The 17205-nt window shown below is 45.1% G+C and overlaps 1 protein-coding gene across 3 annotated transcripts in view; it reads right to left on the bottom strand.

The window, feature by feature from the left end:
* The window catches only part of map7d1a (MAP7 domain containing 1a), a 32558-nt gene extending 17329 nt beyond the window's left edge, over positions 1-15229 (bottom strand). For all 3 annotated transcript variants that reach the window (XM_084471172.1, XM_084471174.1, XM_084471173.1), the window contains exons 1-2: positions 14881-15229; positions 2589-2777 (exon numbers count right to left, since the gene is read on the bottom strand). In XM_084471172.1, coding sequence (XP_084327298.1) covers positions 2589-2777; positions 14881-14950 — 259 coding nt within the window. In that variant the 5' untranslated portion in view covers positions 14951-15229. The remainder of the gene's footprint in view (positions 1-2588; positions 2778-14880) is intronic.
* Between the last annotated feature and the right edge of the window lie 1976 nt (positions 15230-17205).

Here is a 17205-nt window from a genome sequence, read left to right as displayed (position 1 = left end):
CATGGCATCAGAGGGGCGTTTGTTTCCTTGGCTTTGAATAGCAGGTGTGTGGGGTTTCTGATACTAAACAATACATCAATAAAAAACAGAATAAGCTCCACAGAATACGATCTGCAGTTGGGTGGTTCATTCAGGCTCACACACACACACATACGCTACACGCAAATACAAGACAGGTCGGATTAACATTCAAATCCACAGATTCTTATGCTTTGGTGGTAATGACCCCTACATGTATCTGTCCTGTATCCAATACCTGTACCTAGCCACTTCATACCCCTGAACCCAACTTATCCTAACCCCGTAAGCATGATCACACGATCATCTTCCTGGTTTCACCGAACGTAGACCCATCTTTAATCTTCAATCCTCTTCTTTCAAACAGATTGACACAGAGGGCTGGTTAGTGATGTGGAAGACGGCGTCATGCGTGTGTGCGAGCGTGTGTTCAGTTCCTAGAGAGCATTACATCATCGCTACATCCTTCTCTCCCTCCCTCCTCCATCTCTCTCCCCCTGTCAACAGAACAAATTATGAATATACTGTAAATACGGATCCAACACATGACCCACAGCTGGAAGTGTCATGGCATCAGAGGGGCGTTTGTTTCCTTGGCTTTGAATAGCAGGTGTGTGGGGTTTCTGATACTAAACAATACATCAATAAAAACCAGAATAAGCTCCACAGAATACGATCTGCAGTTGGGTGGTTCATTCAGGCTCACACACACACACACACATACACTACACGCAAATAGAGAGCAAAGAGAGCATTACATCATCACTACATCCTTCTCTCCCTCCCTCCTCCATCTCTCTCCCTCTGCCACCATCCCTCCCCTCTGTAGCATATGTTTCAGCAGAGACAGGGAGTCATCATTATGTCTACTGAGGCGGGACATCACCCCCCCCCCCCCCCCTCCCACTCCCAGCAGAAGCCTGACCCACTTTGGTATTAATACACCACACGTGCGCCGTGCAGTGCTACCTAGAACGCCCCGGCAACCTCACATGCAGAGGACTGTGTGTGTGTGTGTGTGTGTGTGTGTGTGTGTGTGTGTGTGTGTGTGTGTGTGTGTGTGTGTGTGTGTGTGTGTGTGTGTGTGTGTGTGTGTGTGTGTGTGTGTGTGTGTGTGTGTGTGTGTGTGTCGGTGGGTGCGTGCGTGCGTGTGTGGGTGTGCCTGGTCTTACGTCCATAAATCCCTGAAACTGACTCACAACCATACCCACCCATTGATAAACATGTGCAGATGATACAAGGAAGGCTGGCTAAATGGATGGATGGATGATAAATAAGTGATTGATGATAGATGGTTTGATATGAACTAAGTGATAGACAGTAACATGAAAACAGACGAGGCTGGTCTTTTCACAACTCTATCTCACAAAACCCTGAACATATTCAATGCTTTGAGAACTTTCTCATCAGATGAGGTAATGCTATGCAGCCTCTCTGATGCCCCCCAGCAGAGAGGGTGGAGGAGGAGAGGATGGGTCTCAAGATCATTACCTCATGCTGGTCTTGCATGAGGTCTTTGGAAAAAGCCAGCTAAACATCAAGCCCAGAGGACCAGGGGAAGTGAGGGACCTTTTTAGAGGCAGACTAAAGACAAGGAGAGGAAGGGAGGAGGAGATCAGGAGAGGAGGAGACAAGGATAGGAGGAGAGGAGGAATGGGCTCTGTTCGAGGGACACTTCGTTAGCAGCCCCACGCTGGTGGCTATGAGCAATGCTACTAGCTGAATGGAGGAGTTGGTCCTGTCTCTATTGTGAAACATCAAGGGTGAACTTTGATTGGAACCAAAGACTCTCCAACAGCTTTAAAACACTGTGGTCACGTAGCTAAACAGGGAAAACAGGAGCTAACTGTGGCACTGGCGCTAGATATTGGACTAGAGACTGTTGAGACCAACTTGAGCCTTGTTGCAACATTTTGACAAACAGCAGCCCAACCTAGTTTCTATAAAAACTACAGGAAAGAGCGCAGAATATCTCTAGGCTTTAGAAAGACCTGATTAGAGGGTTATTTTGATACTCTTTTTTTTATCTTTGAGCTGCATAAAAATAAACAATGTTTGGTACAATTAACCCTCACAAAACCTTGGTCAATCATTATTTTCAATTGTCTAGGCCGTTTCTGACATTTGTTCAGTAAAAATGAATAAAGTAAAATTAAACAACAATTAATTAACTATAGTGGTAACCGGTAACCGGTAATAACATATCAATAACCATAGCAGAGCTAATGGTAACATATCAATAACTTGTGCGACAATGGTAAGTTGCTAACAATACACCATTAACTATTATTAAGCCTGACAATGCCAATGATTAATTTGTGACATATTAGTCATCTTCTTTGTTTATGAAAATGCCTCACAGGCACTCCTCCGTACAATATAAAATCCAGCCCATATAAGATTGGGCCTTCAGCTGGCTGGAAATCAGCCTGACCAGGAGGGGGGCCAGAACCACGCGCCAGAGCAAACAAACATGAGCTTGCAGAGTTTCCCAGGCTAGGGCAATACGGTGCGGCCCTATCCAATGGGCCGCAGGAACCCAACAGTTGAACGTGGAGAGCAGCCCTTACCTCTCTTGGACCGGGGGAGGGGGGAGGCCGGAGAGGCGGGGGAGGCGAGGTCAGGCTTGGAGGTCGGTGTCCCTGAGCGCCGGAGCGCCTCCATCTTGGAGGACGGCCCTCGTCTCCGCGACGGGGACTCGGCCTTGGCGGGGCAGCTCTCTCCCTCAGGATCGGGGCGAACGAGGCTCACTTCAGGTGCTGGTTTAGAGAGTGAGAGAGAGAGAGAGAGTGTGAAGGTAACAGCAGAGCGTTGTCGATGTACAGCTGTGACTCGACCGGTCTGGTCTGTCTTCATTCCAGCTGGGGGCCTTGTGTAGCTCCACCGAGATGACATGACGACACATGAGTTTCTGTGTTTTTTACTCTTCATGCAAGGACTTTTGTTCACGTTTGAGACAGGCAGTCTCTAATGTTTGTGACCAGCTGAAAGGTGTGTCTTTTAAAATCTAAATGTAGAAAACACAGGCAGCCCTGTTTTGCAGAGACACACAGAGGAAATGAGCAGGTGGGGTTTCTGGAGAAGAAACAGTCATTTGTGAGAACATGCAAAAACAGAACATGTAAACACTGGGTTCTGCCCCTAAGAACCAAAGGAACCAGAGGCTGTAGAAACAGAGAGAGCCAGAGGTACTTGGTTCTACCAAACACAACCAGAGGTACTGGGTTCTACCAAACACAACCACAGGTACTGGGTACTACTAAACCTAAGACCCACAGGCTGTAAGGCCAAAGGAAGCCTAAGCTGTAATTCCACAACAACAGCCCGATAGCTGATCAAGAAACAAGACAATCAGTCATTGTTCTGCAGGATCATGGTTTATGCAGCTCTTTAGCCACATTATGTACCGTGACAAATCTAATTCCACAGATGTGGAGCACTAGATAACAGTCCTTGAGTCCTCGTTCATTTGGGCTGAAGCCCTCAAACCATTCTCTGACAGCTTACTGACAGACCTGAGATAGAGGTTAGAGATAGAGAGGTATAGAGGTAGAGGTAGAGAGATGAAGGGGAAGGGACCGACAAACAGACAGATGTTCTCAGGAGCAAAATAACCACATAACCACATAAGAATATCCTCCTTAACAGAACTCAGAGCTTCTGGTAGATAAAGGGTTATATTTGGAATGTCTTGCTATGCACTTTAAATTATTCAAACTCTATGAAAGCTTGGCAGTGGTGAGAGGCTGGGGTGTGAATATTTACGACCAACGTCCTGGGCTCCACAGGACCCCGGCTACTGAAAGAGCTTTAGACCACCGGAGAAGCAGCACCTAGACCGTGGAGGCCGTTAGCTTTAGGGATAGGGTTAGGTTAGAGATGGCTTAGGTTAGTTCAGATATTAGGGTTCAGCTATTTGAGTTGGTTAGGTTGAAGTTACTAGAGATTATTACATTTAGGTATGTTATAGGTAATAAAGTTTGGGTATGAGGCTAGTGATGGTAAAGTTTATGTTAGAGATGGTTAAACGTAGGTATAAGGTTAGAGTTGGTTATTAACTGATTATTACATTTACGTATGATGTTATAGGTGGTTAAATTTAAGTATAGGGTTAGAGAAATGGTACAAATAGATATTCGATATGAACATTATTTGAAGTAATTGGATTCAGGTACAGACGTGGACGAAAGCAGTGCATCATGGGAATAACCACCATTGGACCTCAGTTTTAAGCCTCAAGCCAGACCACAAACAATGTTAAAGGGCCTTAGGAGGCTTCTGCATCAGAAGAACCTTTGAGGGCGCCAGCTCTCCTTGACCGCTGAAACGTGATGATGTATAGATCATCAAGCTGCTCTCTGTGCTTCATGGTTTATATCCAGAGAGAATTGGCTGACCTCAGCTCTGCCCACCGAAACGCAAGTCATCGTCTGGGACAAGAGAAGCTAGCATCTTCGTCTCTGAGACAAGAGAGAACAGACAGACAGACAAACAGACAGACAGGGTAGCCAGACAGCCACGACTGCATGTGTCTAGTTGTTTTCGGTAGCTCAGCTCTGACACACAGAGGGTCTGTCTGTGGTTAGATCAGCATTCCTCTGGTGTTGCTGTGAGAGACGACAGCTATTGTGGAGGTCTCTGCTCTCTGGAGGACGGCCAAGACCCTGCAGAACTAAGATCAGGACAGAGACCAGGACCATGCAGAGCCAAGACCCTGCAGAACTAAGACCAGGACAGAGACCAGGACCATGCAGAGCCAAGACCCTGCAGAACTAAGACCAGGACAGAGACCAGGACCATGCAGAGCCAAGACCCTGCAGAACTAAGACCAGGACAGAGACCAGGACCATGCAGAGCCAAGACCCTGCAGAACTAAGACCAGGACAGAGACCAGGACCATGCTGTGCCAAGACCCTGCAGAACTAAGACCAGGACCAGGACCATGCAAAACAAAGACCCTAACTATGTTCAGGGAGGAACCAGAACCTTGAGATCTAAGACTAAAGGTACCCAATGTACTTAAAACAGGTGTTGCTGCTACCCTGAAAATAGCCCAGGTCACTGGATTCTCTCTGGAAAACGCCACCCCCCCTTCCTCCCCGCAACCACCTGTGCCCTTGTACAATATAATTAAAACCCCTTTATTCCCACTGATGTTGGTATCACCAACAAAACAAGCAGCTGTGTGTCCTTTATAATTTTCTACTGGGATGGTCGATGGTCTGGAAAGTCGATTTACTGTGAATCCCGATAAACAACGAAGAAATCAGATGTGTGATTCAAATGATACAAGTAGTCTAGAGTGAAAAGAGTACACTATCAGATCCCACTGTATTTACTCTACACTTTCCGTCATCAGGATTATGAACACATGGGGAGTACAAACAGAGACGGCTAGGTCGGTCATCATGGTGCACTGCACTGACCGAGGGGGTGTGGCTAACTGGTAGAGGTGGGATGACTTACAGTCTGGATGGGGGTGGCCACTAGGTACACGTGGCCATTGCTAATCATGTAATACAATATAGCGTGTGTGTGTGTGTGTGTGTGTGTGTGTGTGTGTGTGTGTGTGTGTGTGTGTGTGTGTGTGTGTGTGTGTGTGTGTGTGTGTGTGTGTGTGTTAAGGTGAGAAAACGGGTGCTGAGATGATAGGATCAGTGGGTCTATCACATCCATCATGCAGATAGAGAGGGAGGCTTGTCTGCAGACTGAGCCACCACTGAATACCAATGGAACCAGAATGTAGCTGGAGAGGAGAGTAGGACAAGATCAAATCTGAGTGTTGAGAGGAGAGCAGAGCAGAGGAGGAGAGGACAAAAAGGAGTGTTAAGAGGAGAGAAGATAAAATCGTCATGCTGAGAGGAGATGAGAGAGGAGCAGAGGAGAAGAGAGGACAGAAATCGTTTAGGTCTCTGACAGCCTCTGCTGTAAGAGCAGCATTTAACCCAGAGAGATGGAGCAGAATATTAATTAGTTTCCTAAACTTTAGTGCAAAGTCATCTCATTGGTTCAAACTGAACTAATGAAGCAAGACATAGCAAGCAGCCAGGGCCCCATCATCAGCCTAATGTACTTTGACCTGAAAGAACCTCCAAACACACACACACACACACACATGCGTGTGCACATGCACACTAACACACTAACACACTCACAGACACAGACACAGACACAGACACACACACACACACACACACACACACACCAGTGTGTTCACGGATATTTCAAAATCTAGCAGAGCAAACACAGTTTCCCAACTGTCAAGCAAGTGACTGAGTTAATTATTGTAGATCCATGTAGCACATTAATACTTAATACAGGGAAATGTTTTTCATTAAAATGACATATAATACAAAAAATTAATTGGTTCAATCAAAACCACAACAGTATAAAAATCATAAGAATATTTCAAAATCGATCTTGGCTGCAGAAACATCCTATGTGGAATTTAATCTATAACAATATAGGCAAGCTTAGGTTAGAATACATTAATTGAATCCAAAATATTTGGATTGATTATTAAAAAACAATTATAAAATCGATTATTACAGTAACATTGAGAAATAGACTATTCTTTTAAAGAGATGTTATGTAGAACATTTTACATAATGTCATAACACTAGCAATATATAATACTGGTAAATGAATACATGATAAATACACAATAATGCACTAACAAGCCAACCATGTAGAATAAAACTTTCATCTGGATTTGAAATAGAATTGGCCTTCAGGTAACTCACTCACTCACCAAGGGGCTTTTATTTTCTAAGCTTTGTTTGTACCGAGTCCTGCTTCTGTACAGGCATCCCCGCCACAGCTCAATGGTCAACCACAGATCTAGATGACATGGAGAACACTATGTGCTATAAACATCCAGTAGAGCCCTGGAGTGGTTTAGAAAATCATGCCATTGTCCACAGATCATGTCAATTTCCCCAAGATGATGGTGATAATACATTTTTTATCTGCCACAAACCTGACCAGGTTCATGTTTGAGATTGATTACGATTGATCACTTTAACATAATAACTCCACTAATTGATTAAAAAAAAACTTTTTATGAAATGGTCACGTTGAACAAACGACCAGGTGCTTTCTGCAAGGAGGTGCATGCAGAACACAATGTGCACACGCATGCATGAGCACGTGCATGTGAGCACAGCAGGGAGACAGTATGACAGCCTGGAAACCAGTAGGTCATCAGATGAGAGTGGAGAAACCATAAGGTCGCTGGTTCAGACCCTCCTGCACCCGTTAAATGATCTCAGGCAGGTTGTGGTGGAGGAAGCAGTTGAAAGCTATGTGAAAACATACCTGGGACATACATCAACATATAAGGTTGAGCCCCACAGGCCCATGGACATGGCACAACTCCTGGCAGACTGTGCAGAAAACGCTGCAGCGTGTTGGTGTGTGTGTGACGGGAGGCACTCTGCTCATGTGATTCCGGGACTTTGGACCAAGGAGAAAATAAGAACCAAGAGGAGCGATGTTAAGAGCACATCCAGTGTCTGAACGGTTCAGCACAGAGAGGTCAGGATAGAGCGGCTTCAGAACAGAGGCGGTTTTGGAGGGAACGAGGGGGTAAACAGAAGGCGTGGAACTAAAGAAGAGGAAGAGGAAGCAGCGGGGGGGGGGGGGGGGGGGGGGTGGGGGAAGGGGGGTGAGGGCATCATGAATGGCTGTGCTGCATCTCATTTGGACCGAGAAAACACCAATTACCTCATTCAGTGTCCCCCCCCCCCCCCCCCAAACACACACAATCCCCCCCATCCCCTGCCACCAAACACTCTCCACTCACTCCGGATGGGGTCAATGGGCTGAGGGGTGATGAGGTAAGAGGCTACATGGGCCCAGACACACAGAGCGCCACCCCCCCCCCCTCTGAAGTATCCCTGTGTGTGTGTGTGTGTGTGTGTGTGTGTGTGTGTGTGTGTGTGTGTGTGTGTGTGTGTGTGTGTGTGTGTGTGTGTGTGTGTGTGTGTGTGTGTGTGTGTTGAAACTACAGATAGAACATTTGATAGGACACAAGCTGCTCTGAATGTCCATGTCCCCACAAACATACACGCATACACACACGTTGGATATCAGAATATCTGGGCCACACCAGGCCCCTTTCATCTGGGGGTTCTCCGTTTCCGCGGCAACCTGCTCTACATCCCATGAAAGGGGGTGGGGAGTGGGAGAGCCCTAATCCGCTCTAGATGATTATCCCTGTGATGGGAATCAGACATTCAGCATATCTGATACTAACCAATACCATAACCAATATATAACCAATACTTAGTGTCGCTGCTCAGGCAGCCAAGAAGATAATGCAGGTTGTTTTTCCAGAGGTTGCAGGACAACCCTTGCAAGTGTGTTTAGAAGTCTTTGAGCAAGACATCAAGACACCTCATACATCACGCTGGCTGTCGTCCTTTATGTTTGGCTCAATGGCGGCATACAGTTTATAACTGTACACACTATATGAACGTATCAGAAGCATGTTGGAGTAGCTAAAGATTGTTCACTGAAAGGACCATTAGTCCATTAATTCCCCTTATCTCTCATCCCTCCAAACACTATAATATATTAATAATTCTGGTAAATGTCGATTGGCAGAGAGTTACTACATGGTGCAGATGTATCACTGCAATGGGCTCTATTGATTCTATTGTTCAAAAATATCTGCACCAACAAATTAAACAGATAGAAGAAAATATCCAGGCCTACAAAACAGCTCAAAGAACGACCCACCTCTATGTACGAGACCTCAAAGAACCTCAATAATCAAGATAAACACAGACTTTTGAAAATGTTATATACAGACTAATAGTATGATAAACACAGACAACTGAACATGTTAAACGCTGATTATTGAACACATTAAAACACTGACTGTTAAACACGATAAACACCAACTACATTGCTCTTCCATTTTAAAGCTGCAGTGTGTTTCTCTCTCCTTCCACTGTGTGTGTTCTGAAATACAGTGTCCGTCTCATAACCCAGCGTTCCTCATTCTGCCCAACACACTAATTTTCCAAGGCGTTCCAGTCGTGCAGACCGACTCTAGCAGTAATCCTTCCATCTCCCAACATACAATTAAACCCTGCGTTCCTTCTGGCGTCAGGATCGAGTCCCGCGATGCAGGCTTAAACACAGCTTCACAGAGAACCAAAACACACCAATGCATTCTTCATGCACTAGTAGACACTGTACTGAGTTTTACACTCAGAAGCCTATTCTCTCACAGCTACTGTCTCAGAGATTTACATTGAGTCATTGAGCAGACAGATCCATACGGACTACATCCAGGTAGGGTATAGTGCTCTACTACGGACATCGGGGACTCAAACCCAGAACCTTTCGTCCGCTGCAGCATGACCACTAGCCTGTCCTGGCCTTTGCTTTACAGGTCAATGATGAGGAAGGGAGGGAGTGGAAAAGAGGAGGAGGCGTGGGGGGTGTGGAGCACATGAGGCTCCCGCTGCTCAGGAGTTGCACCTGCAGCGACAGATTTACAGATGGATGAAGAAGGAGAGGATGACGAGTCCTTGTAAGGCCGATCTCAACCCAACCGCACTGCAGTGATCGAAGTGTGCTAAGAAATGTGCCATGGCCTTTTAACGGAACATAACCAGCTCTAATAATAGCTCTAGTCTGGTGACTGTGCTTTACAGACCTGGTTATTTTCAGACATGGAGGAGGAGGTGGGGATGGAGTTGCTGGAGGAACCGGAGCAGGAGGGGCCGTTACATGCACTTTTCCAGTGGCTATTTATCTGGATGCATTAGGGATCATTTAGTATGGATATAAAATGAAATATGCCTATCTTAAGTTGTAGATGGTTGGGTTAACCTTAACCTAACCATCCATGGGTTTGGTGTTGTTAAGGACACGGTAACTAAGGATCTGGGGGAAAGCAATGCATCATTGTAGTGGAGTGTATTGGAGTGTAAGCACCAGAGGTGAGAAGCAGGTAAACCACAAGTAGAGTCTACCTTCTGCCTCAATTTCACCTTGCCTCTGCCACTTCCAGCTTCGGATCAAAACAAAGTGTTCCCCAGAAGGGGGAACACTATATGTAAGCCAGGGAGATGTTCCTCAAGACCCCTTCAAAAGAACTGGGCTTCAGACGGCTTTCATCTGAGCTGCCTTGTCAGTTGAGTGTGAGTCGTACTTCCAGTATCAGGTTGTAGATTTGGCACGAACAATTGAAGACTAAACATCACAGAAACCCCAAAGGGTTTTAAGCAGTGAAGACTAGATAGCCCGCTCTGATGAAAGCAAAGCTCATAAAACGGGACAAAATGGCAGCGCCAAAATAAAATAACACTTAAGGGGCATTTTGAAAAACATCTATTTTCAAAATGTACTAGATTCAGCTTTATGAAAGCCAGCAGTAATCAGCATAGAGTTGAGGAAATGTTTGTTCTGGTTACAGCTGTATTGATATGACGGAACAGGGTGGTGAAATGGGGGAACATTACAACATTTTTCTCGAGGCTTGGGAGGAATGTTGGCCGCGGACCAGAGCTGTGGCCTCATGGTTCCTACTGGTGCACCCTCGCACTCCAGACCAGGTGACATGATGTCAGTGGACCCAGCTGGGATCTATCAGGCTGAGAAAACAACACAGACCACCGCGTCCCCTTGTCATGTTTAGAGTGAGTCAGGGTTCAGATGAACATGAGGTCAGGCATCACAGTTGCTCCCACTGACCTTACTACTGCTTCTATTTAGTTTAATACCATTCAGCAGAGTAAATTCCTATACTGTCAGTGAGCATATGAAGGGGTTAGCTGTCATCCTGCTCTAGGAAGCCTACGGATCAACTGTGGAGATTGGGGTTATCCCAGAGCCTTTTGGTTTCCAGGTCAAACCCCCTAACCACTAGGCTATCCTACCCACTAAGCCTGGCTTCATCTCTCAAAGAATCAGAAGAACAAAGATGAGAGAACCACGATTGATCCTGTCCACTGCAGAAAATAGAATGGTGCTTCAGGCCTGTTTGATGGTTTACATATTAACTTGTTGTCATTGAACAGACTAGGCTTTTATCAAAGGCACTTGCAAGGGAGGCTGAGAACAATCAAAGCATCCAATCAGATTTGATGAGGCATCTGCACAGCCTGGTTTCTAAGGAAAGTGTTGAGTGGTGCAAGTGCTTCCTTGTTCCTGTTTTCATCCCCTATAATGTTAATGTTAAATGCCGACCCACATCACCCATGTAGGAACACGCATACGCCAAACCAGCATCAAGTCAAGGCTTTCAGGGACTCAACGTGTTGCATGATAGCCTGGCCTAGCTTCTGCACATGTGCCATCTTCCTGCACACACACACACACACACACACACACACACACACACACACACACACACACACACACACACACACACACACACACACACACACACACACACACACACACACACACACACACACACACACACACACACAATGAGGGGCCTCTCTACAACAATGGTGGGGGGACAGGCCCTTGCAGGGCCTTTGTTAGCAGCAGGGCCCCGGCTCAGCAGGAGCAGCAGTTTATACTGTCTGATTATATAAAGAATACACTCCATCGCATTCCACAAGGCTTGCGAGACCTAGGACGCCTTTCACCCTCTCCTCGTGGTGCCAGCCCTACCGACAACACTAACCAACCAATAAGAGCACACAGCAGCACCAACCCATCCTGAGTAAACCATATCTATCCACCAGTAACCGCAACTAATAACTAACACTGCCCAGTTCTAGCCAAGAAGAGAGAAGAAGAGAGCGGGCTTATAAGAGCCAATCAGGGAACAGAAGACGGTTTGGAATGAAGCATGCAATACAGAAGAATATTCATCACGCAGTATTTGATCAAAAGAAATGAGCAAATACTGTGGAGCGTCTACTGCTCATTATTCTGGTTGTAAGAAGATTCTGAAGGGTTAGACTGATCCTATCGGGTCCTGATTAATGAATGCACTATTCCACAGTTCTAGATATAGAGTCGAATGGATTAAAGACCTCAGGGGATACAATATCAACTTAGGGTTGAGTGATAAACCATGTAAAGTGGATTAGGTGGGGTGTTGCCAAACAATAACTTGTTCCTGTCTCTGAGTGAATATAAACTGGATTAAACATGTTCAGTAGTTAAACAGGAAGAGAGAGAGAACACTGAGAAATCGATCCCTTAAACAAGCTGTTCACAAAACACTTGACTGAGGTGGATCTTGGTTAGGATATCATCCTATCACTACCCTGTTCTTAATACCATTTAAAATAATGCTGTCCAGCTTCACTGAACATGTGGGTGAATATTAACAGGTATCAACCACCTTCTGTGTGTCTACGGTCATGTGAAGCAGTGTTGCCATAGAGCGGTTTACCCAGAAGCAATCATTGTGCAACATGGCAGTGACAAATCAAATGAATATCATCAAAGCCTGGTAATTATAATTTATTACCTGTCACATTACCATTAATCAATATGTTCCTGGTGTTCAGAACATAAGCAGACGTCATGAAGAACACAAACTATTGCCAACTGCCAACACTTCAAACACAAGAGCAGCTACCACTCTTAGATTGAATCACATGAGCTACAAATGGAAACTCTACACGGAAACCAACACACAGCATTCTCATCAGTCAGACCTGCGTCTCAGCTAACAGGAGCGCAAGGGACAAAGACACAGAAAGAATTCCGAGAAGCATCGGAAACTCCCTCAAGGATTAGACGATGTTTGTCTAAGTCCTGACAAAGTAGAACCTCACAATACAGAACCAGCAGGCTTTTAGGTCCAACCTCTGCACCCTGTTCCCCATTACAGGACTTCAGGGAATAATGTGGACTGAAGAGACTCAGGCCATTAGTTGAGGGCTCAATGCTTCGTCTAGACCGAACACTTTACCGAAATCTGATCGATACCAGAACTCTTCTGGCTTTTAATGGACACATTCCATACAGGAATCCAACTGTCAGCAGATATGAATTATCAACATAAAAATGTTGATAATTGACTTTTCTACACTACCCTGATTACCTGATGAACAGGTAACATGTCATGATCCTCTTAACAAACAAGTATTCACTACTTGGTAAAGGTCACGGATCATGGGATCCACATGTTCAAAGTAACATCCAGATCATCGATGTCGTTATCGGCAACCGAACCAAGGTTGGTCCTTGTCCGGCGGACTCATCTGAACATCAGGATTACAAATTTGCTTTCCCAACGGTCTGTGGTTTGCATTGAGCCTCACCCTGTGCGACCACGCCTCTCTCTCTCTCGCCTCACGCCAGGACAAAGGAAGGTTGCCCAGCGTGTTTGGACAACGTCTGGCCGGCACCATGACTCAAACCCAGGAAACACTTCTAATCTTCATCATCATCACTGGGGTGACGATCCCATGATGAAAGCTCAACATCAGCCGTTATTTGATCTGCACTTGGCCGGTTGTTTTGTAGAATTGTGTGTTTTGGGCTCAGTTAATGTTGATGGAGGTAGTCCTGGTTGTACTACATTTGAAATGCTACAAGGGGACTGGATCGTAAGCTAGTTAGAGGGTTCCACTCCAGTCCCAGCTGAAAGGTTCTGGGTTCAAAGCACTTGTCCAAAGTTATGTAGCTGTAGACATCCTTGAGCAAGATGCCCTACACCCTACCTGCTCCTTGATGATACAGTATCTTTAGTCACTCTGAGTCATCACACAGGTCTCCTTTAATGACCTGCACTGGAATTATTTGCACCGGGATTTGGAGTATTCAATCTGGTCTAGTAACACAGGATACGTGTTGACAGTGGTTCCAGTTCTCAGAGTTTACATTGACACAGCCTAGCTATGAGAACAGATCATGTTCTGTAAAGATCATATTTGGCTACAGTGTGGGTTGTTCCCACGGCCGGGTGGAGCCCCCTGGTACAGAGCCAAGCCTTACCAAACCCACCCCTGAAGCCCCTGTCCAGGGGAACACTTCCTATGGTCCCCGGGAAGAGGTGACAATGGGTGTCTAGTTCCATTCACACAGGCTATTACACACAGACACACATTTGGCAATAGCAGAGAAGTCCTAGACCAATAGCCCAATGCATGGTGGCTTTCCTCCTTCCATATGCAAATGTTTCTGCTACAAATCACTTAACGGTCCGAGGTCTCCAACTGCATGTGTGTGTGTGTGTGTGTGTGTGTGTGTGTGTGTGTGTGTGTGTGTGTGTGTGTGTGTGTGTGTGTGTGCGTGCGTGCGTGTGTGTGTGAGGTTAACTTTGCGCATCTCTGCAGCGTTTCCACAGCCCCCCCCCCCCCCCCCCCCCCCGGGCACCTGTGGGTTTTATAAGCGCTGTACCCGACACAGGTTCGATACCGGGACGTGTGTTGAGAGGGGGGAGGGGACCTCATGCATGTGAATGACATCATTCAGAGTATCCACGTGATTCTATTATGGTTTGAATTCGTATCTGGAATAAGCACCGTCATTAGTATGCCAACCACACCGCACCCAGTACATGACGAACACAACTTTCTGGAATCATCCTTTACAATAAGAACAATATATACAACCAGAGAGTGTATTAATGACGTGACGAGGTGTTCAATAAATGGTTGGATTTTGTTATCATGGGTTACATGTCTATTCGTGATCTGTTTGTTGCGTGGTTGTGCAACACATCCATATTCCATCATTTAAAATCACCATATCTGCGCCAGATGTTTTATGCGCCTTTTCGAGCCTGTCTCTCTGCGTCAAAGTGCAGGTATTGTGTACTTGAAGCACTTGGCAACACTTGATACTGCGGTATTGGGTCTGAATACATGGCATAACATAAGTAACAAGGGATGTTATTGGGAATATTAAGAAATAGGGTCAAACACTCACATGTCGCAGGTGGAAACCCGTTTCCTTCCATGACAACCTCTATATCCTTGTTGCTGTCCATTATGTTCATTCAAACATGCGTCTTTTCACCCGGAACATTCCTCGGGAATCAGAGGAGAGGAAAGTTGTTGAGAGTCCTGCCTGCTTGTGGACCAGACCAGACCCCGCTACTAACCAGGGACACGCAAGGTGGTCTAAAACACCTTCACACAGATTTTCCCAAAACCCGTCCAGAAGCAGTTAGTTTACTGCTGAGAGTAAGCAGAGGGCTGGGGTGTGTTGTTAAGGGGAGTTGGGGTGAGATACTAGGGGAGAGTGTGGATGTTCCACTCCCGGACTCAGCTGTCGATCTGCGGCTTATAGAGGACGGTGTGTCGCTGGCGCCGTAAAGGACCGCCCAACCACCGAGGAGGGGTGTGGCTTATGGTGCAGCGATCCGACCGGTTTACACTCACCCGTTGGAGAGAGTTTCGGAGCAACAAAAATATGATTTGTTATTTTATTTTCCCTCTTTGTCGGGATCTATTGGAAATTCTGTACAAATAACATGTATAGTAAGGAAATTACGAATCTCACCACCCCTGCAAAGGAATGGTCTGGTCTGCATCAGAATATTAAAAATATCAGTTCAGGAAAGCGTAAAAAAACATACATACAACAATACATAATGTTGAGTACGATATGTGAAGTATTTTCTACAGTCCACAAAATACGTCAAGCCCAGACAATATATTAATTGTATATATATATATATATATATATATATATATATATATATATAATAATATATTTTTTTTTTTTATCAAACGTTAAAGTATTCAAATTCTCAGTGGAGAGTTTGAAGTTATTTTAAGAAGATTCATATATTTTATCTAACAGTTTGGTTATTAAAATCATTCATGACCAAGGTAGTTTGATTAAGTGTTAAGTGTTTACTAAAGTGTGTTTGAGAATTTAAATCAGAAGCTGATATCAATTCTTTCTTTTAGATGGATCGACATAACCCTTGATGTCCCCCAATCAGAACGAGTTGTATCGCCAGTTCTTTCACTTTCAGGTCTTTCAAGAGCATATTCTGAGTGTGTTGGAGAAACAGAAGAAATACAACTGTTCAAAACATATTAAATCAAAATCAAGATATGAAAAATCACAATTAATGGCGGATTATAACCCAAATTTAAAGTGTGTGTGTGTGTGCAAATGGAAACATTGTTTTATTATATACAGCTTGCTTTTCTTAATATGGAACACTTGCCTCCCCACCTGTGGATCCCAAAGCATCTGCTGGGGTGACGGACCAGTGGGGGTCGGTAGGGGCCTTGGGGTCAGGGGTCAGCTTAATGAGAGGAGCACCCCCCCACACACACACACACACACACACGTCCTGAAAGGCCTCAGTGTGGATCTTTTGTGCAGCTGTTGATCTTCTGCGAACCACCTGTCACTGTGTGTGTGTGTGTGTGTGTGTGTGTGTGTGTGTGTGTGTGTGTGTGTGTGTGTGTGTGTGTGTGTGTGTGTGTGTGTGTATATGAAAGAGAGAGTTTGTGTGTGTGTGTGTGTGTGTGTGTGTGTGTGTGTGTGTGTGTGTGTGTGTGTGTGTGTGTGTGTGTGTGTGTGTGTGTGTGCATGTTGAGAGAGTAGGGGACAGATGTTTAAACCCTGGATGCACACAGAGAAAGAGAGGACACCCCCCTTTCCCATTCACGAACACACTCTCCTCACTCTCTCTCTCTCTCTCTCTCTCTCTCGAGCACACACACACACACACACACACACACACACGCTCAAATTTAGTTCAGGTATTCCTACAAGGCACTGTGCCAACTCTTTACCTTTTACAACATTTTACAACAACAAGTGTGCAAATGGCAGACGTGTGTGTCTGATATTCCATGTGTTTATAGAAACAGCAAAAGTCTCCACACACACACACACACACACACACACACACACACACACACACACACACACACACACACAATCCCACAATTCAAACACTAATTGCTTAATCACTAACACAAAGGATGTGATGTGATCTCATTGATGAGAGGATGCAATTAGAGAAGAAATTATCTAAAAGATTAACATTTTGAACAAAGAACCCTCTCTTAACAAATGATTGATAACAGTGACAGCATCAAACTAAAAGTTTTCTTTAAGCATATCTAGTTTCAGCAGATGTAGCACTTACCTGTATTAACAGCTGCTCACCCCAAGAATTTAAATATCCATTAAATCACACCGAAATCATTTCTATCTTCAGATTTCAAACAAATATTTCTGACTAATACAAAATTAATTACATTATTGGTGGTATTTTTTGGT

Source organism: Micromesistius poutassou (genome assembly GCF_964030765.1).
Source record: "Micromesistius poutassou genome assembly, chromosome: 8".
In the NCBI taxonomy this organism is placed as follows: Eukaryota; Metazoa; Chordata; class Actinopteri; order Gadiformes; family Gadidae; genus Micromesistius; species Micromesistius poutassou.
Note: the sequence above shows the minus strand (reverse complement) of the source record. Positions and strands in the feature narration are given on the sequence as shown.